Raw genomic sequence first — 22,490 nt, 5'->3', positions numbered from 1 at the left:
TAAAACATTGCCTTTCTTTACCGATGCTCGTCTGGTGATGGGGACTAACTTGCACTCAGACCACAAAAGAACTGAACAATCTGGTTTAAATATGCATTTATTTCTCCCTCGAATATCAACAAAAGTTAAAAGCACAATAAAACATTATTTGTATCCAGTAGTCCACACATAAAATAACAATACATTCACACTTCAAAACAGCGCTATCCCTTCTGTTCCCAAAAGAAAAAGAGTCATTAGGCAAAGGAAAGAGGTTAAAAGGCTTCAGTCCATTCATGGTTTCCAGTTGGGAAGTATTCATACACTGAGGAGGAAGGAATGAATACAGTATGCGTCTACTGACGGATACTAGGAAGGGATTTAGACAGAAGGGTAACAGCAGGTCTATCAAGCTAATCCTCGCAGCATTGCTTAACTGTGTGCATGTGTGTGTGTGTGTAGTAAACATGCAGCAGAGGTTTTATACAGCAGCCTCAGAAGTATTTAGAGAATGAATGGATACCTGGGATGTATACTACGAAGCTACATGATGGGGTCATTGAGATCAGTTTAACCCTCGAGTTGCCACGGTGGCTCACTTCTTTAAAAAGGGGTACATCGCCCTGATACCTTATGCTGCACAGCTAACCTGCCCTGGAACTATGTTCTAGCAAAGAGATTCAAGACATAGAAATGTAGAAAAGCCTCTCGACCAATCAACTCTCATCATGACAAGAAGATCAAGTTGAACTCATTTTTACAGTAGGTGCACTGATAACTGGCTCCCTTCACAGGGCAATACATTTATACATTTACATTTTTAGGATACTGGCCTGATAATTATTTGAAAGATAGACCACCCCTGTGTCATCATTTCCCCCTGTTGGCTGCAAGCCATTTCAGATATGTAATTTTTCAGTAGCCTATACCATCCAAGACTAAGATGAAAGGATTTTTTTTATTTTTTTTTGTAAGATAATGACATTTGCATTGCCAAGCCTATATTTCAAATTATGTTTCTATATTTATTAATCACTTGCGCCCAAGAGTTCTTAATTAATGTTCAATTTAAAAGGAACAATGCAAAAGAGTGCCGGGCTACATTAGTTTGTCAGATGAAGGACATCTAAATCAACTATTTAACGGTATGCACAACGGCAGACTACTTCTATAAACCAGAAATGAAAGTAATATCTACTTGTACCAGCAGCTCTATATGTTGCTTTTCGTGTGGCCACAGCTATTGCCAATTTGCGCTCGTTTATGTTTTTATTTTGCCAGCAGGTTGTTTCTAGTGGCCGATACTTCAGAGAAACTCTGTGTGACGTGGTAAAGCTCAGTTATCAAGGTTACTCTGGGTATGTTGAACTTGCTCCATAGTATAGGCCCCTGGTGTCCGTCCCATTCCAAATTAAACAATAAACCATAACAACAATAATATTCATAATAATAACACCACCAACAAAAATGTAAATACAAAAAAAGGCAAAGATGACACACCTCAGTCGACTTGGTTTGGTATCAGTGAGAATCAAATGAAATAGAGTGTTGATGTGTGTATGTGTGTGTGTGTGTGTGTGCGTGTGTGTGTGCGTGTGTGTGTGTGTGTGTGTCAGGGCTTTGGGGAAACAAGACTCTTCCACTAGATGTCTTGGTATGATGACGTAGGGGCCGTATAGTCCTCCTCATTGTCCCTGCAAAACAAGCACAGTACACACAACTTTAATAAGCCTTATTTTCTACAGTGGAAAGACATAACCTCGTATCTCTCTCCCTCATGTTAACTAGAGAAACACTGCTATATCTAGGTGAGTCTACATGATAATGAATGAGGAGCTTGTTGTATAGGTGAGTCTACATGATAATGAATGAGGAGCTTGTTGTATAGGCGAGTCTACATGATAATGAATGAGGAGCTTGTTGTATAGGTGAGTCTACATGATGATGAATGAGGAGCTTGTTGTATAGGTGAGTCTACATGATAATGAATGAGTCTGACCAGGGAGCTTGTTGTATAGGCGAGTCTACATGATAATGAATGAGGAGCTTGTTGTATAGGTGAGTCTACATGATGATGAATGAGGAGCTTGTTGTATAGGTGAGTCTACATGATAATGAATGAGGAGCTTGTTGTATAGGTGATCTACATGATAATGAATGAGTCGGACCAGGGAGCTTGTTGTATAGGTGAGTCTACATGATAATGAATGAGTCGGACCAGGGAGCTTGTTGTATAGGTGAGTCTACATGATAATGAATGAGTCGGACCAGGGAGCTTGTTGTATAGGTGAGTCTACATGATAATGAATGAGGGCCAGGGAGCTTGTTGTATAGGTGATCTACATGATGATGAATGAGGGCCAGGGAGCTTGTTGTATAGGTGATCTACATGATGATGAATGAGTGGGACCAGGGAGCTTGTTGTATTGAAACACTGCCCCCTAGGTGAGTCTACATGATAATGAATGAGTCGGGCCAGGGAGCTTGTTGTATTGCACTCATCTCATCTGACCTGAAACCAGTGGTCTGGGCTTAAGAATCCAACTGTATAACATGTTTACCTTACATTTCAGCTGCTATGTCATAAAGCCAATACAGGAATATGAAACAGTGTTCATCTGCATAGACACAACAGTGTAGTCGTCGACAACCAAATAATTTCCCTTTCAGGGACAAAAAAAATATTTATATCAATTAAGCAATAGTTGTTCGGCCGAGTGGTATAACCTGAAATACATATTGCGGTGTATTGTTATATTTACCAGCACTGTGATTGGTTTTTGCATTCAGTTGAAAAGGAACACTAAATTAAACTATGCTCTGGAAGAATGTATTTACCCAAGAGATTCATAACATATTAAATTAGGCTACTTTTTATACTGTTGGACCTGACATTGCAAGTTTTCTGACAGAGTTTATCAAGAGTTGTATAATTTGTATTGGTTATTGAGTTTTATTACATGGCGTTTTCACATTCGCCGAAATGCTAGCTTGTGATTGGTCAATAGCGCTCGTCAGAGGTCCGTTATTACTCGATAACGGACCTCTGCCGAACAATAATGACCGCTGAGCGCAGCTGTTCGCAATCAAGGCCACTGACACACTGCATCAGTGCAGCCAATCAGACACACCTGCTGGCTGCACTGACAGCGGAGTGTGTGTGACGATGACAGCGGAGCCAGAACAGAACTGCGTCTACATTTGATCTCGTCTTGTCGATGTAAAATGAATTAGGTATATTGTTAGTAAGTTAGCCATGTAATAAGCGGGATAATGTATAGCTATACTCGATCATTGTCGCAAAATAATTGACCTTCACTGACGTTTAAAACACCTCGGCGTGGCGTCTCGGTATTTTAAACTCTGTGTCGGTCAATTATTTTGCAACAATGACCTTGTAGCTATACATTATCCCTTACATATTGAATGAGTTTGCAGAAGGAATATTTCACTGCCATTGAACATGTATTGATAAATAAACTGCGACTTGACTTGATAGTGTTGGTATGGGTACATTTCTGCTATACTGTTCAGGCCTGCTGACTAGAACAGTAACATTACCACCCCTGCTAGGGACATTTAAATATAAAAGCTGATCCAAGTTTTCCCCTAATACACAAAAGACAAAGCTCATGCAAAAGCTCATGCTTCTTTCCAAATAAAGTATCCAAATAAGAACCCCGTTAGCACCGTCACCTGCACAAAATAGGGCAGGAGGGGGCGTGGATCAGCCCCACTACCACAACTACTGAGGGGAATCTCAATCTGAGTCATAGTTTCCTATTCAAAGACCACAAGTCGCTTGCAGCAGGTCACCACTAACTGCCACAAAATGCAGGTGGGTGTATGTAGGCTCTCTCTATCCAGTATTGATAACTTTTTGTAATATTCTTTATAGTCTGTCAAGAGAAAAATAGAGGCAAAGAGATGGCTGACGAGAAGAGATCAGTAGAGGAAAGGTGTTAAAAGTGTAATTCAAGGACTTTCACTTCCTCTCCTAGGCTGAATATGATCTGGTTTCCAACTACCCCTTACGAAAAGGTACCATGGTATATGTATATATATATATATATATATATATTTAGATATAAAAAATAAAATAAAGGTTCTATGGTATTTCCATCTTTATTTTAGTCCAGGATATGATGGAAATACCATACAATTATGAGGGGTATATAATAAACAATAATAATAAACATACTCTGTATAAAGAAACTAAATACGGCACATGGTAAAAAAAAAAGTGGTACCATGGTGATGCATAACTTTTACCATGGTAAATTATTTATACAATGGAGGGTACGATGGTAAAACTGAAATTATCATACTACCATGATGTTTTCTTTTCATGTGTGCTTTTTGTGTGGTTGTGGAAAATAAGAGTAGAAGAGAGGATTTAAGGTAGAATCTGTAATTCCATCAAACAGTGACCTCTAGGCAAAAGAGCCCTGCTTGGTATTGCGCTTCATTTACTTATTTTTTTGTTCTGTTCTGACTTATAGGTAACTTATTATTATACTGTGAATTACTCCAGACCTCTCTTGCCAAATGTAGCAAGCCCTCCCCTATACCCACTGAAATCCAACCAAAACAGACAAAAACAAGATGTAAACAAAGTACAATACCAAGAGGGTATTTTCCTAGATGTCACCGTTTGACAAGATTACAGATTCTACCTTTAACACTTTGATTACCAGCCATGCGGTGCGCCTTACCCCTGTTGAATGCCACCACCCACTTCAATGATAGCGTTGTGAACGCATAAACTATGTCTTAAATTATGGCTATGTGTCTAATCTGCCCGTCGTTTATCAATGACTTGTTTGCAGTCAACATTGTCGAAACGGATTTCTTTTTATTTAATAATCGCTTCATTTTCGTTTTATAGCATTTTGAAAAGCCCTCGTTTTCAAGGAAAATATAAAGATTCCGTGATAATCGGCATTTACTGGAATATTCTGGCATACACAAAAACTGTAATTTTTTGGCCCATTTATGAATCGTTTTCAAATAAACGCTAGATTATCGATAGTATATGTGATTGTGTACTTATGCACGCTATAGAAGCGGGCTGAAATATTGATTCTCTCATTTCCTGATCTCACACACACACAATTCCTGATCGCCATTCCAAATATCTATCGCGTTTATTGATTCAGCGTTGGGTACTGTAAATACATAATCCATGTGTTTTCCGGGCCGGCGATCACAATGGATTCTTCAGTTGGCTTGACGGAAAAGTTAAATCAGTCTAAAGTAATGGGGTGCAGTTACACAGGGAGAGACGATAGGGGGCGGTATCTTCCCAATTGAGCTCAGAGAGAGTCTGCAACACTAACCTGAGGCTCGATTGATGAAATATGAATTCAAATAAAAAATATACAACAAACAAACGCTATATAGCGTTGGCGGCACTCAACGGTCGGCATGAACTAACGACAAAACGCGTTGCTGGCACTCAAAGTGTTAAACATTCCATGAGATTTTAATTTGAGTTCTCCATTTTACCTCTTTATCTGCATCTAGTTGTCATCTATTTATCACTGTGTGCCAAAAAAATTATTCACAAAAAGAATTTCCTTCTTATATAACGAAATCCATTGTTTCCTTTCAAAAACGTACCAACTCCGTGAGTGACTGCACACATGAACAAAACCCCCCCAAAAAATTTCTTTTGATCAATGCCCTCCAATGTCCCTGTACTTTAGGAGAAGATAAAATAGTGAGACAGTATTCATTAGGTAATAATCAATCATGCAGCGATTTGGTGGAACCAGTGGGTTGTGTGTAGATATTGTATAGTAGTGACAAGTAGTAATAGTTTTTTTTTCACAAGGGAATTGGTCGGTGCAGCTGCCATGTTCATTGGTGGCAATATCTCCCCGATTTGTATAACAAGCAGGCTGTCAGAAAAGCCAGGGCTATTTTAGAATGTACCTTACATAGTACATACCCCTTCAAGGAGCTCTTTCCGTCACTCATTAAAAACGTATCCCGCAGTTATTAACTTTTAGAAATTAAATTATTCTTAACTCTTAGCCAAGTATGACGACCGATAATTGAGAGATGATGCGACTTGCGACAGCTTTTTAAGCATCTTTATGGGTCATACCGATTCTTGTGTCATGTTTCATTTTGCTTCGTGTTACATGGCAGTGATGGCACGCCTACATCTCTATACATTAGCTATGTATTGTATGTTTTTTTTCATGCAATTAGCAGGGATAATAAAAAGGTGAATAGAATAGCTCCTGATCCCCTTCCTGACTCTCACACACATCCCACTTCAGACAAGAATGTAACAGCTCCACAGTAGCATGAGTAGCAGACCAAATGGCAGACCACCCCAGCAAATAGGCCACTCATTTCATCCTTGATCAATTACTCTTGTTCAACTCTGTACGTTTCAATACAGAATAAAGTATTGAATCTTGCATTAGGTCTAAAGCCCTACTCTACAAATAAAACAGGTTTGTGGTTCTCACTACATCAGGAAGCCAAACTGGCATGTGGTCCGTGTTTGCTCTGAGCCTATGCAGAAACAAGAGTGTGCCTCTTTTATGAGCAGACATAATGTAGCCTATTGTAAAGAGACCAATCTTTACTCTGGTTCCAGTCTGTGGGACGACTTGGCCCAAAGCATGGCTTAGCTTAAACTGATAGGTAAACACACTGCAAGGCCAAGCAGACTTGATGTGACACATACTGGTAAACATGTATAAAACATGAGCCTACAATTACTAGTGTCACATGACAATGGTAATAGCAGACGGGCGCACTCAGTAGGTCTGGGGATAAATACTCGGCATAATACTGAATTACTTTCCAACATGAATTTATCTAAATACGTTAGTCCTAAATTTTTTTATTTCACCACCATTCATCGAAGACCAAATAATGACGTTCTATCAAAAGATACTTGTGAAAATAGAAATATTTAAAAAATGTGCTAGTTTCTGTAAATAGACTGCATTTATATAGCGTTTTTATCCAAACGCGCTTTACAACGTACATGCACATTCACCCACACACCTTACAGCGGAGGCAACCATGCAAGGTGCCATCTGCTCATTGGGAGCAGGGTTAAGTGTCTTGCTCAAGGACACTTCGACACACTGCCGGAAGGAGACAGAATCTATCCGGGAACCTTCCGATTACCAGACGACGCCCTAGCTCCTGATCACTGTCGCCTCCATTCTGTGCCCCAGTACAGTTCAGCCAATTATTTGTGCACATCAACCACAGTGGATAAGGTAGAAATCTGAGAGAGAACTCGCAAATGTGTGATGTTGTCACCTGTATGTATAATGTGAGGCCGCTCCATGGACAAGGAGTGGGACACGAGTTGAGAGACTGAGTTCTTACACTCAAATTAAGTGTAAAGCTCTGGTTTATACCCGTCGGCAACACTACAATATGAACCTGGTTTGGGTGAACTCATCTCAACATTGTATGAAGGCAGACATGTGAATTCAATAAACATTTTGGGAGTAACTATGGAATAGCCTTAGTGATGGGTTTAAGTTGTGTACTCTCAGGGGAGATTTAAAAAAGCCTTAAATATAATAATTCAGGAGTACAGTTGAGTAAAACATCAAACATATGTTTTTTCAAAAAAAAATCTTGCAGCATATTTTTAAGTTTTTTTTTTAATTTAATTTAATTTAATTAAAATATATTTAGTTTTTAAGAATTGTAAAGGATCTAAACAAGCATGTGCTTCAGCCTATTCCTTTTTTCAGTCCTTGGGCCTCATTCAACAATACTCTTAATCTTTTTCTTATATTCTTGCTTACCTGTCTGTTAAGTACAGTTTCTACGGCCAATGTACAGTTTCTACGGCAAATGTATATACTTTTTTTTTTCTGGGCTCTCTTTGTATCACAAACAGTACTGTATTTACAAATATGGTATGTCATAAATATATAGATGTAGCAGTACTGTCTATCTGTATGTCATGTATGTCATATATGTTACGATGAATTGAAAATGGGGGACCCTGATGTAAACAAGACGAAAGTCTTTCTCTGGTCTGCATCCCCTTAACAATTGTATGTATTGAGCTGTACTGTACCCATTCTGCAATCTGTTAAAGTTTTCAATCAATCAAGAGAACAATAAGAAAAGCCACCGCCACATTCATCAAGCCGTTCTTAAAGTCCAAATCTGTTCTTACCCAAGTTTTTTTGAATGATGAATCCCATTCATTCTAAACTGGTAGCGCGTTCTCGCGCAAGTCATTTGCATACAGAGACACGCCTCGCGGGCTCATTATAATACGAGAGCCGTGGGTCTGCATCGGATCCCCCGGCCGTATTCAAGCGCTTTGCGATGGATCCAAATTCGATAGGAATCAAATGTATCGTCATCATACAGCACCTATAGCTATATAGTGGAATAGACTATTAATATAATAGTAGTTGGCTAGTTGCGTTCTTCTGGCCACCTCCCGCAGTGCGCGCATACACACGTACTGTATACAGTACATGCAAAACTAATCGTTCCAGCAAAGTAGGGATGCACCGATATGAAAATTTGCCACCGATACCGATTGTTCAACTAACACAATCGGCCGATAGCGATATTTGTGGCAATTTTTTTTTAAATATCTTCTTTTTTTTTGTTTGTAATATTATTATTTTTTGTAATATATATATATTTTTTTATGAAACTACTGTATATTTGTGTTACAAATTGTGCTCACCGATACGAACATAGGCCTCTTTACTTACTTAAAAAAAGGAAACATCAAGAAATAGCACCATCTCTCTCCCAGTATGGTCTACCGGGCTGCAGCTGGATACTATTGTCTCAACCAGAGCTCTCAACCAATGACATTTTGATTGACAGTCGATTCTGTCAATTACGTCACACACCGCTTGCACCCGCCTCTGCTGTTACCACCAATCGGCAAGCGCGTATACATTTTTTACTTCCGCTTTTGTCCGCCATTGATTTTGACGAGAGGTTTTCTACAACAACAACAAGATCCCTGCGGTGGCGCGGCCGACGTTTAGCTCCGCAGGATGACTAAATGAGGCATAATGATTTTACTGCAACGAATGTTATAATAAAACAAAGCCTTTCTATACATGTGTCTGATTGAAAACTTTATTAACAGATTGCAGAATGGGTAAAACTCAGGGCTCCATGAGCAACGGAAGGAACTGAGCTAGTATGAACGAGTAATGCGGCTACGTTCGGGTAAATAATATGCTGATGTTGTTGAACGTGTAACACTAACTATATAACGTTAATGCCACAAAACGAATGCATTTGTTAATCATAAGTAGTAACTTTGATGCAGTAGGTTGTGTGTGTGTGGGCCAGGGGCGGCGTTGTGCAGGTCGCGATTTTTTTGCCTTTTGACGCGACACAAATTGATGGATATTTATCGGCTACTGCCATCGCACATTCGAGCTTATCGGCAGATAGCAGTCAACAAGGCACTTATCGGCCGATACCGATACCCGACCGATACATCGGTGCACCCCTACAGCAAAGTACTGTAGGCTTTGTCAATACTGAACGACGTTGTCAAGAGCCAATCGCACAGGTTGGGAAATACTTAACGGTTAAGCAGTCATTCATCTGGCTCTGCAAAGAATATCTACGCATATATAGCCTGATGACTGGCAGTGCGCATAGTACAGTGCATGCTCCAAGTCAGACTGGATGACACTGACACATCTCTCTCAAATCCATTCTGAGAACGGAACGCAGTGCCCGCGACGCGGGTCAAAGTCAGTTGTTTATTTATTTATGTTTTACTGTTTGCATACGAGGTGGTCCGCAAATGTTCTTGATAACAATCTAGTGGTCCACATAAAACAGAAGTTTGGGAACCACTGAATAGACGATCTCTAAATATGCGTTCTATGCATATACAGTACTGCATATCTGTAGGTCATGTCATAAATGTCATGAGACTCATGATATACATCCGTTTATCTGTATGTTGTGTATGTCATAAATGTCATTATGTATTGAAAATGGGGGACCCGATGTAAACAAGACAAAAGTCTTTCTCTGGTCTGCATCCCCTTAACAATTGTGTGTATTGAGACGTACTGTATTGTACCCATTCTGCAATCTGTTAATAAAATCTTCATTAAATCAATGGCCTGGGCGGCATTGATTTAGAGCATAACTGTTCTAACAGCAATATATAATCCATTTCAGACAGAATGCACGGCTGCACGCAATAAGTTATAATAATAATAATTATGAGAAGTTCTGTATTTTTAAAGTCGTATTTGGGGGCAATTAACCAATGGTATGCTTTTTTTAATTAAATTTTTATTTTGGGTAAGAGTTTCTTATCTGGGTAAGAGTGCTCGCAACCACTCTTAGAATTTGGTCTTGCCTGAGAGAAAAGCAACAATAAGAAAACATTGCTGAATCCCAGGTAAGAACAAAATAAGAAGAAATGCTAGTTAAGAACGAAATCTGTTCTTATATCGCTTCATGCATTTTTGTAAGTCCACACAAGTGTGTTTTTGATTTGTTGTAAACAAAGACAGAAGATAAACCATTCATTCATTCAATTCCCAAAATGGGTGGCATTGGCCTTTAAGGAGCTCATTAGGTCAGATATGCGGGTTTTTCTGCCTGTAATGGAGGCTGGTGCAGAGTGACTCAGTACCGACCGGGCTGCTATGACATCTTGTGAATGGGAGCAGCATGCCCGGTAACCATGTGATTGTTCTCCGTTTCAACCTGCCATTGTCAGGAAGACTTGCCCGGGCGAGGCTCTTACTACTGCATTATGCTGCCAAACCTCTCCCAGGAATACCTGACTGCTGCGTAACTAGGTATCTGGGGCACATGGCTGACAAGAGATTCAGAAAAACCTGCTTTCCCCATCGTCTCTCCCGAGTGTCCTTTGAGGTCTTCTTTTCATTAAAAAGGAAACATGCCGACAAAACCGAGAGGTATTTTTGGCCAACAGCTAAGGCTAGCTGATCCCACATCCGCTTCCATTCATTTGTGCTGAGCCAGGCTAGCTTGTAGCCGGATCGCCTTCTACTGAGCGGACAGAGAGGAAATCGGTATCCCATCTTCTTGTCCGACTCTGGAGAAGATGGTAAGCGCATTTCCCATAATGTTCCATTGTTCCTTTTTTTTTTTGGCGTTTTATCGCTTTATTACTACTGGGCAGTCCAGTAGGGAGAGACAGAGGAGAAATGGGAGACAGAGTGGGGGGAAGACATTCGGGGAAATAACGACGGATTCGGGAATCGAACCCGGGTCGCCCGTGTCGCGGCTGAGCGCGCTATGTGGTTCGCCACTGGGGCGCCCTTCCATTGTTCCTTTAACCATATATTTAGTCATGACATAAGAGCAAAATGGCCACCGTGTGAATATGGTCAATTCCTCCATCTTCCACCTCCATTATTCTCTTCCTTTCCACAGGTCTTATTTCCTTCCCCTCCTACCCTCCGCTCTCCCTCTGCTACTACAGACCCAGGTTCAGTGCATTCATTCATAAACAGTGCACACACACACACACACTAGAGCCAAAGTGCTTAAAGAGTAACTCAACATACTGGTCAAGGTTGATATTTCTGCCCTAGGTTAATGTCTTCCCCTGCTGCACACGCTGCCAATCTGAGTGCCTCTACTATCAGAATCCATCTAGGAAGGAAAATAGGTATGCTGACATCACTGACTGGGGTGGAGCAGAGTGTGTAGCAAGGTGAACATATCACCACTAGGGCAGGAAAGGGAAAGCAATGGTGTGTTGTTGCCCTTTTATGTTGGCCTATGGGGTTCTGGTACGGAGAGCCTAACGATGACAATTGCTCAGTGAAGTCAGTGATGCTCGCCTGAAGAGGACTGGCCAGACACTGGATAGGAGGTTTACACTAACAGTGAGTGAAAATATGCACTCTCATCGAAGCCTCCTTCACAGAACAACACCCACTGAACCAAACACACACACCAACCTACGCCTTGGCAGGCAGACACCTGAGTCAGCAGTCATAATAAGCAGTGGCCAATTGCAGACCAAGACAGAACAGTGCTGGCCAATTAACCATATTCACACAGTAGCCATTTTGCTCTTATGTCATGTTCAGGTTGGGTTCCTTTCCACCCTGTTCCCACCTTGGGAGCATGACATGAGAGCAAAATGGCCACCGTGTGAATATGGTCAATGCTGACAAGAGTGCTCACCTGTGCGTAAGGTGAACATCAAACCTCACACTAGGAAATGACACCCTCTTAATTCACATTATGTCAAACTCAAGGCCCGTCTGGCATTTTCAGTCCCCCAGACTGGGCCCCAGACTGAATTTGCCTATCCAATTCATTTTGGCCCACTGCCTCTCCAAAGCACGATTCAACAGGCCTGCGATAGATGTGTGCACCTCGGACTTACTGCACGGAAATATAGATGAGTCAACCTTTCAAGCAAACACACAGAGCGCTATCTGCACCTGCATTGTGTTTTTACTTTTTATTGAATAAAAATGAATCAATCTGCTTTCGTGGACCATTGGAGAAAGACCCAATATTTAGCCTTCAGTTGTACTTTGCGTTTTTATTTACTTAGCTCGTCAGTCCTCCGCTTTCACTCGACTCAAGCTGTGGTATTATTCGGTTGCATTAAATTTGACTTTACCAAGTGAATTATTGCTAACAAATAAAGATAACATAAAAGACAAAGATAAGTGAAAGCTACGGTAGAAAAAGATGCTGAGGTGGTGAGAGACCAGTTTAGCCTAGAATTGATCATCTTACAAATGATTGTGGGTAAATAATGAATTGGATCCTAATATATGTCATTTAAAATCTGTAGAAATCTATAATAAGATAAATAAATACCCATAAATAATGCCTCTTTATGCACTTTTTTTTATAACGGCCCTCCTTGCATTAATTTAGGCTCCTAATGAACAGAAGTGCATCTACAATAACATATTGAGCTGGTGACAAATTGAATAGATAAAACAAAATGACCTCAGGAAAATGCACCTTTACTTAGGTATTATTTATAATGTGTCTGGTCCGCAAAATCATCATACATGCAAGTATTAATTTAAGCCCCCTTGGTAATTGAGTTTTGACACCCCTGCTCTAATTGGATGCCATGCTCACGCGAGCACAGTGCCGATTGGCCCACTGTGGAAGAACTGTGCCTGGTGGCTTATATTAACTATGTGACCAGCAGGTCTATAGCTTGTTCGGTTGTTTGCTTGGCCCATAAAAGTGTCCCCAACTTGTGAAAGTGTGTGGGTTGAATGCATGCACGTATGCGATGCAGCCATTGCGGAGTCATGCTTGTTTTACTCTTAATTGGGGGGGGGGGGGCTATTGGTCAGGCGTCTTTCAGTGGAGTGTGCAGGCCTCAAGGAGTCCAGACTAACGCCCTGGACTGGTGGTGGCTGTCCCCAGACTGGCCCACTACTCCCCGTTTATGATAAGGTACAGTGGTGATATATAGTGGTCGATTACCTCACCTTACTTCCTCCTCTTTCAGTCTGCGCGCCGCCTGCTTTGACTGCTTAATTTGCAAGTCCAGTCTGTGTAAGAAGTCTTTGGCCGACAGCTCCTCTGGCTGAGGCTGATGGGGGGGGTTGGAGTTCTGGGGGGGCGGGGAGGGGGCCGGCGACGGTCCCTCCATGTCCTGCGTCACACAGGGCGTGTCGTGGTCCTGCGAGGTCGTCTCCCACTCCCCGTCGGGGGATTCCAGAGACAGTCCGTTGAATATATAGCGTTTTTCTGACAACACAGGGATGTTGAGGCTGTTCCGCAGGAAGATGCAGTCGTTACCGAACAGCTTGTTGGCTCTTTTTACCTGCTCCATCTGGAGGAACGAGGAGACAACGAGAACAGTGTCAGCAGCAGCTGTCTGGCAGCATGCTAGCCTACAGAGCAACATCTAATACAATGACCATATCAGACTAGTTGCTAAATGTGTGTACTGGGAGAGAATGACATGCGACACTAGCTAAGAGGAAGACACAACACAAGTGTTTAGGGGGACCTGTGCATCAGGTGGCTCTGCTGGCCAACATTCCCCACCCTGCATGCTCCAACACTGGGCTATAAGATGAAGCAAGAGTTTCACAAGATATTCTAAGCATTATTTGAGCAGCAATGTAATACTACTGCTTGGAGGGTCTTAAATGCAATACCTATAGGTTACTTTATTTGTCCTGCTTTATCCGTTTTGTTGCGTATACACCCAGTAATATAAGCCAAACACAATGGCCTGTGAAATAATAACATGTAGCCAAAGTGCAATTCTGATCACTCTAGCACCTATGATACAATGTGTTGCAGATGGGCCCCTGGCAGCACTGTGGCTGGTCCCGTCATCCGATACTGGGTGACGCACGCAGGGCTAATGTTTGCACCGACAGCTGATCAAATCAAAAATCCACATTGTATAGCCAGTTATTTCATATTCCGTCAGATGCGTCTCAAGATGAGCATCACACACACGCTGTTGCTCATGTCAATCTTACCGTGACACCATATTTGAGAGCGATCCCTTGTAGAGTATCACTGTCTGTAACTCGATGCTCTATGAATTTCTCCCCCAGTGAGGCCGCGACGCTAGCCGTGCTCCCGTACGAGCGGATCTTGGTCCGGGCCAGGCTCTGGGACAGTTCGCTCTCCGATTCAGAACCCGACCTGGACCGCGGAAAGATGGGCTGGGGCTGGCCGAACCGTCCCCCTCCATCACCCCGCATCGACAGGACAGGTGAGAACTCCGCCATCTTCTCCCCCCGCGATAGATAATAAACAACGCGGTTGCTTTGATGCTCCGAGCGACTCACCTCTAGTAGAGGAACTACTAGAGCCGCTTATTCAGGCGGCTGGGATGTTATTATTCCGGTAGTTTTGCAGTGCATGTCAGCCCTCGGTATATGTGGCATGTTTCGGGGACCACAAGCACACACACACGGTTCTCTTTTGTCGCTGACCCGTTACGTCGACGTAAGATAAAGCTGGGAACGAGGTTACGTAAAGAGAGAGAGCGCCCCAGCGTCTTTAAAATCGGCCAATGTAATTGGATGCGCAGATCAGCGTCTCTGGACCCACCCAGAGTACAGTAAAGTAAGTACCAAAGACAGCAAAGACAAGTAAGTAAGTACCAAAGACAGCAAAGACAAGACAAGTAAGTACCAAAGACAGCAAAGCACACATACACGCTGTGAGTGATGTACATTAATTAAACTAGTCGTTTAACTAAATTCTACAGTAGCTTGCTGGTAGTTAATTCAAATTGGCATAGTGATTTTAGTAGTGAAATATTATATATGGTATTCATTTATTTATAAAAATGTTGAGGCGTTGTACTGGTAGTTATTAGAAAATAAATAAATAATATTATTATTTTTACCACTGCCTCTGTTGAATGAAACCTAATTTGACCAGTCCCACCACCCCTCTCCCTCTCGTGCAAGATATCCCACTCTGACAGAGATAATGATATGCAATTGGTAGGTATAATGGTCTAAACATGTGCCAGTTCAGGATTTAAAAAAAATTGCAGATGTACATTTTTATAAAGTAGCTTGGACTACTTTTTTCACGATATTTCTGAGGGTATCTTTGCTGTTGTTCAACTTCTTCCAGTGTGAAGTAATTGTTAGCTTACAAAACTATGCTCTCAGAGTAGCTTCCCCCAACCAACACCGGTTGTATAACACCAAATGCTGGATATTCCTCTGGTCTAAGACAGTCCAGCTAGTCAAACAATCCCGAATATTTGATACAACATTGATAACATAACTCTACAATTCTCTATCAGAAGAAGAAGATAATGATAACATGTATGTGCTTTAGATAGCTGGTCCTTAATGTGTATCTGAGGAAAGTCACCAGCCCACCAAACTATAATAGCCTATACTGAGGGAAGGAGCAGGGTTGGGGTGGACCCATTCACAGGGGCTGGAAACATTCAGCATGGTCCTGTGATGTCACTCACTGACCACTGCATGGGACATCTCAACCCTTTACTGACCCTGTACAAGCAGTGTTTTATTATTTTTTTAATAAATGTTTTAAAGGGGCTGTTTATAGAGGAACTGGTAGTAAATGCGCATCTCTAATCTTACCGTGACAAATCCTCTCCAGCAGGCCTTAATGAATACAGACCGGTGGCACTCACCTCTGTGGTCATGAAATCTTTTGAGAGGCTGGTTAAGGATTACATTTGTGCCTCCCTCCCCAGTGATATGGACCCTTTGCAATTTGCATACAGGTCAAACAGGTCCACTGACAACGCGGTCTCTCAGGTACTACACAACACCCTCTCTCACCTAGACAGCCAGAAGGGGGGCTATGTGAGACTGTTGTTCATTGACTATAGCTCAGCGTTCAACACCATAGTCCCCACCAGACAGGTGGACAAGCTGATTGAGCTGGGTCTGAGCTCCGCTCTGAGCGCCTGGATACTGGACTTTCTGAGTGAAAGGCCTCAGGTGGTCAGGGTGGGGGGTCAGACCTCCAACACCATCACCCTGAGTATCGGGTCCCCCCAGGGCTGTGTTCTCAGCCCCCTGCTGTATTCACTGTACACACATGACTGTGTGGCCAGGTTTAGCTCCAACTCCATAGTGAAGTTTGCGGACGACACAGTGGTGGTGGGGCTGATCTCTGACACCGACGAGAAGGCCTACCGGGAGGAGGTTGATGTACTGGCACGCTGGTGTCAGGACAACAGCCTGCTCCTGAACATTGGTAAAACCAAGGAGCTGATCATGGATTTTAGGAGAACACAGCAGGGGACACACACACCACTGTGGATAAACGGGGCTACCGTGGACAGGGTGAGCAGCTTTAAGTACCTGGGGTCCACATCTCAGAGGACCTGACATGGACAACACACATAGACTCAGTCGTAAAAAAGGCGAAGCAGCGCCTCTACCACCTGAGATAGTTAAGGAAGTTCAGAGTATCGGGGAAGATACTCCAGTCCTTCTACTCCGGAGCTGTAGAGAGCATCTTGACTGAAAACATCACTGCCTGGTATGGAAACAGCAAGGCACAGGACAAGAAGGCCCTACAGAGAGTGGTGCGCTCAGCTGAGCGTACTACGGGTATTGCACTACCACCCCTGCAGGACTTATATAACAAGAGGTGCAAATCCAGAGCCTTCAGAATAATGAAAGACCCCCACCACCCCAACAACAGCCTCTTCAAGCTGCTGCGGTCAGGAAAACACCTGCGCACACCAGCAACAGAGAGACTTCGGCTCAGCTTCTTCCCCCAGGCCATCAGAGTCTTGAACACTGAACTCTCCACACACAAGCACACATGAGCACACACACAACACACATACTGTATACGCTCACACACTAACAGTCACTTTAGCACGCACACACACACACACACACACACACACACACACACACACACACACACACACACATGCTGCACACGCTCACACTCAATGGTCACTTTACACAATGGAAAGGTCACTTTAAAAAAAGAATGGGAGTGGTTCTTGTATAGTAATAGGGAGGTGTAGTGGTTAAGTCATTGCCGTTTTTCGTGTTCCACCCTCTTTGGAACACAATGCATTTCCCCATTGCCCATTTCTAGATTGTCTCCTTTAAAACAAATAAAGAATTAACATTGGCATGTTGTACCTTTCTGTGCTTATTCATCCAGAATTGTTACAATAGCTGATAATCCATTTTCCCAATGATAAAACCCTATACGGGTGGAACAACCAGTGACGTCAGACTACACCTCCCTATAGATGGATATAGCAAGATAGCATAAGGATATATAGTATAACTGTATATTGTATAGTATAGTAGTGTACATAAGACCAAGTGCCTCACTATTGCACATCGCAGGACCTTAGCATGTCTTTTACCATGCATTTAAAAAAACTTTTATGTACATTATACCTGTTATGTCTTATTACTCTTATTACTTGTATTATTGCACAATCGCTGCGGGCATGACCACCTGTATTTCACTGTATGCCTTGTATGCCGTGACAAATAAAACTCTTGACTTGACTTGACTTGAGCAACAACAGCTTGCATTGTAGTACTAATGACCAGCAGAAAAACGCTGTGGAAGCTAACTGGGGAAGTCTCTGCTATATAAGGAACTGTCTGATTTACAAAGTTAATCAACCTGTTCCATATTCCCTGAAATCACACAGGAGAGAGAGGCAAATACACGTTTCTGCACACCTGACTAAATTTTTCTGTACATATTTCGCTACACACCTGCCCAGACCAGATAACACTGTTCTGTCTATGCATACAGTATATACCTTATATAGATATACCTTATATATATGTATTTATTCAGTAACTTCCCGACATTTACCATGTCATTTCCCGGAACTTATGGTGTAACTTCCTTGCATGAATCAGTAGGGTATATACTGTATGTACTGTATATGGATGAAGTGCCGTAATTCTTTTTATAAAATGCACCTTTGAACAGACAGTAAGAAAATGTAATAAAACATGATTGAATAGTATACAATAATATATACTAAAGTAGAATTCGTTATTTATTTTTATTCTTACCAAAACAAACATTTACCACAACAAAACCTAACATTACACTTTATTTCTTATTAGATATTCCTTATTCCTATTATCTACAAATTATTAATTGTATTTATAAATGTTTTGCTCTTCTTGTTTTTCTTCTTGTGTCTAATGAAGATGTCAGTGAGGAGGACAAGGAGGAAGCTGCCACTCCTCTCTTTTCTGCTGTTGTCCATAAGAAGAAGCAGAAGATGACTCATTCTACTTTTCAGAGGTGATTTCCCAAACACTTCTTCAAAGTCATCATTGTATCCTTCTGCATGATTAAGTGAAGTGAACCATTAAAAACATGTGCCACTCAAATGTATCACACCTTCACCTTCACATGCTGGAGGCTTACAAGGTTGCTATATAAACTGTGCAGTTTGCTTCTTAATGGAGAACAGTGTCTGTGGTGACCTTTTGATTCTGATAATGGATTAAATGTGTGACTACATTTCACAGTGGAAATTAAGTGTCCTTCTCAAATATATGGTAAATTACCCAACTCACATATTAATCCTGTGAGAATGTGCTTTGGTTTGTACCTGTACGTACGTGTATGTACACATAGTGACGTTCTGACAACAACACATTTTCTTTTTGAATGGAGCTCTAACAGTGAGAGTCACTTGAAAGAGTGTTGCATTATGGGTTGTGCATATAAAATAGGCTCCACAAATGACTTCTTTCAATCATCATATTCCATTTTAATCCTTTCATATTTTATGACAACTTTACAACCAACAACTTTACGCCAACAAATACATTTCAGACGTCACCTAAACCAGTGGCGTCGTTAGCCCTGGGCCCTGTTTCTTGTACGTGGTTCAACTAAGTCGATCAAGATGTCATTATCCAGCTTCAGTTAACCCGATGTTTGAAGCCGGGATTTTCCTGTTCCACGAAGGTGGATTCAGTCTCGTTAACTCAAGCCAGACTTGCGACTCAGGCTAAATGCGCGCGGCCGCTTTAGGTGAAAAGCCAGCACGTATCGATGGCAGAGATCCTGATTCTCTAACGGCATTGATTGATTAATTGATTTAAGACTTTATTGACAGATTGCAATACGGCTCAATCGCCTCGCCGACAAGTTAAATGCGTTATCTATAGGCTAATTTTAAGTCCCTCATTACCTCAATCAATCAGATTATATTTCTTTAAACTTGCCTGCTGGATTGAATAATCAAATGAGATCTTGCTAGCGAAAATAATTAGTTAACTGTTATACAGAATTACGATACGGCTCTCTTACCCATTGATTGATGTATAGTCAATCTTTAACTTATCTCCAATGTGGTCTAACGGGTTGTTCTTTTGACTTTCACACAGACGACCTAGTCGTCTCCTTCTTTTTGCAATATAGGAATAATTCAATTTGGTGCACGTTGAGAGCTATATAAAGAATGACATCCTCAATGCATGTAGATTTATAATATTTTAACTTAAAACCAGGCTACTTTGGCGTATAATCATTAATATTATATTCAAAAAAATCATATTGGAAACACCGGATTTTGAACCCCGGTCGCTGGGTTGGCAGGCTTGAGCACTACCGCTGCACCACTGTGCCAGATGGGATAAATTCATTGTTTATACATTAATGAACGAGAGACCCGTGTTTAGAATATCCTTTGTTTTGAATGAAGTTTATCTCTTTATCCTCATTCATTAATGTGACGTCAACGGCTCATTCAATTTCTCAAATCCGTCAAACAGCGCATCTCATCAGACATCTTAATCCCAGTTACAATTAAAATAACCACATAATGTGTACATCGCACGAGCGAGCGCCACCGTCGCCACGGTATATATAACGTGCATTATTTAGGACAAAGTGAATTTAGTATCAGCATTTTGGGTCTATTTTACATTTCAAAAGCCCCCTCTGGAAGAATGGAGCACAAAAACGTAATTCAGAATGGTATAATGCAGATCGTAGACTGTGGGAATAGTTTCAGGAAACGGGCTGTCACTTTCTTTGCGGCGGCGTGGCTCTGCGTGATCCGGCTAACTTGAACTTGAACTCTGCTTTCGACCAGGCTCAAACTTTTGGATCTGTTGTCATGGTGATTTGGAAAATCCACGTACATAGAACCGGAAAGTCCGGCTAACTCAGTTATCCAGTTAAAGTTATCCGGCTAACTCAGTTATCCAGGTACAAGAAACAGGGCCCTGGGCTTCCGGGGCTTTAGCCCCGGATGTTTTTCTCCTAGCCCCGGATCTAAAAAAATAAATAAAAATTGTTTACATTTTTTTTTTTTTTTTTTTTTACTTTTTTTTAATGTCAGCATCCCCATTGTCTGTGCTGAATAATAATAATAATAATAATAATAATAATAATAATAATAATAATAATAATAATAATAATAATAATAATAATAATAATAATAATAATAATAATAATAATAATAATAATAATAATAATAATAATAATAATAATAATAATAATAATAATAATAATAATAATAATAATAATAATAATAATAATAATACATCTATTTTATATAGCGCTTTTCCAGGTGCTCAAAGACGCTTTACATGGGCAGGAGAGACAAACTATGGCAAAACAAAAAACAGAACAAAAATAATACATCATCCAGGAGGGAAAAGACACTTTGGATAGTAGGGACTGCATCTCTGCATGTCCTGACCAGGAAACACTTTGCAACTGTGATCTCCTCTGGCAATAGTTGGATATTGTAATGTGTGGCGAGGGGTTGCAGCAATTCCACTGAGAGAAACTGGTCTGAGGCTGGATAACACAGGTTATCCAACTCATGAGAACCTGCTCTCAAGCTCTTGCAGCATTCTGTCGACGACTGGATAGAACAGTCTCTGTCTCAGCTGAGGTCTGAGCTTGTGCCACAAGATGACTCAACTACATACTCGTCCATCCTTTTCTGCTTCCTCCTTTGGCTGGTAGTATGTTCCTCAATCCAAAGGCCATTACATATGGCCTTTGTCCTGTCATACATGTCCACTGCCATCTCTGAGGTGCGATAACCTTTGAGTGTGTCCTGCACTGTGCTTTTAAATAGTACAGATATTGAAGATGTGCACTTTAATGCAGCAGCACCTGGAGCCATCCATACCCATGTCCAGTGTCCTATAATAAGCTTTAATCGAACCCTGGTTCATTTCCTCGGATAGTCCGGTTGGTTTGGGGTGGTGTGAAAGCTCATTCACTCTTGCAAGTGAACCCTGCTGCGGTTCATTTGAGATGTGAATGCAAAGCGGACCAAAGGCAGGAAAAGACCCAAAAATCTAATATTTTTTTATGAGAAGACTGAAACATATGTATATAATGAAACACACAATACAGTTTTTTTTCGATTGCCTAAGCACGATTTTGAAAACGGGGCCCGGTGTTTCAAAACACACAATTAGCACAACCACACACACAATTATCACCTCAGATCCTTTGCTAAATTAAACACTTGTCAAAACCATACACTAATTTATAAAAACTACATTTTGTTACCATATGAAACACACGTTTCATATGACTTAATTCTGTTTGAACCAGTTACACACACTGCTGTGCTTAACCTAAAACACATTTAGCAATTCTACTTCTCAGTGATTAGAGTACTGTAAGTGAAGTACGCAGAGAATGTGCAAATATACAATAAATTCACCAAACACTACACAAGACCAATTCTGTAGACTGATGAAAATATAATTTATTTATCTACATATACCCAAATCAATGATGCAGACTGATGAAAAAAATAAAATGTTCTCTCCATATAGGCCTACCCAAATCAATGATGCAGACTGATGAAAATATAAATGTTCTCTCCATATAACCAAATCAGTCAACATTTCAACATGGAGAATCACAACAATACATGTCCCAGTTTTCATGCTACTATGTGCATAACACTGTAAGCTCAGCAAATATCAGACAAACATAAAATACTGTATCCAGTACAGGTTAAAATTACAGTAAAACAATTTTGTTTTTGAAAAAACTTAAACAGAAAATAC

General features: G+C 41.1%; 1 protein-coding gene across 2 annotated transcripts; it reads right to left on the bottom strand.

Annotated features, from left to right (window-relative positions):
• Window positions 1–81: 81 nt before the first annotated feature.
• On the bottom strand, window positions 82–14,901 carry lysmd2 (LysM, putative peptidoglycan-binding, domain containing 2). Of its 2 annotated transcripts, none has more exons than XM_084337219.1 (3): window positions 14,454–14,901; window positions 13,438–13,789; window positions 82–1,673 (listed from the first exon to the last, which is right to left on the bottom strand). In XM_084337219.1, exons 1-2 carry the CDS (start codon window positions 14,706–14,708, stop codon window positions 13,439–13,441), a joined length of 606 nt encoding a protein of 201 aa, XP_084193345.1. In that variant the 5' UTR covers window positions 14,709–14,901; the 3' UTR covers window positions 82–1,673; window position 13,438. The 2 variants fall into 2 exon arrangements, with proteins under 2 accessions (XP_084193345.1, XP_084193344.1); XM_084337218.1 differs by having other exon boundaries at window positions 13,443–13,789.
• Window positions 14,902–22,490: the final 7,589 nt, after the last annotated feature.

This window comes from Notolepis coatsorum (assembly GCF_963971535.1).
Source record: "Notolepis coatsorum genome assembly, chromosome: 20".
Lineage (NCBI taxonomy): Eukaryota > Metazoa > Chordata > Actinopteri > Aulopiformes > Paralepididae > Notolepis > Notolepis coatsorum.
This window is presented reverse-complemented; position numbering and strand designations above follow the sequence as displayed.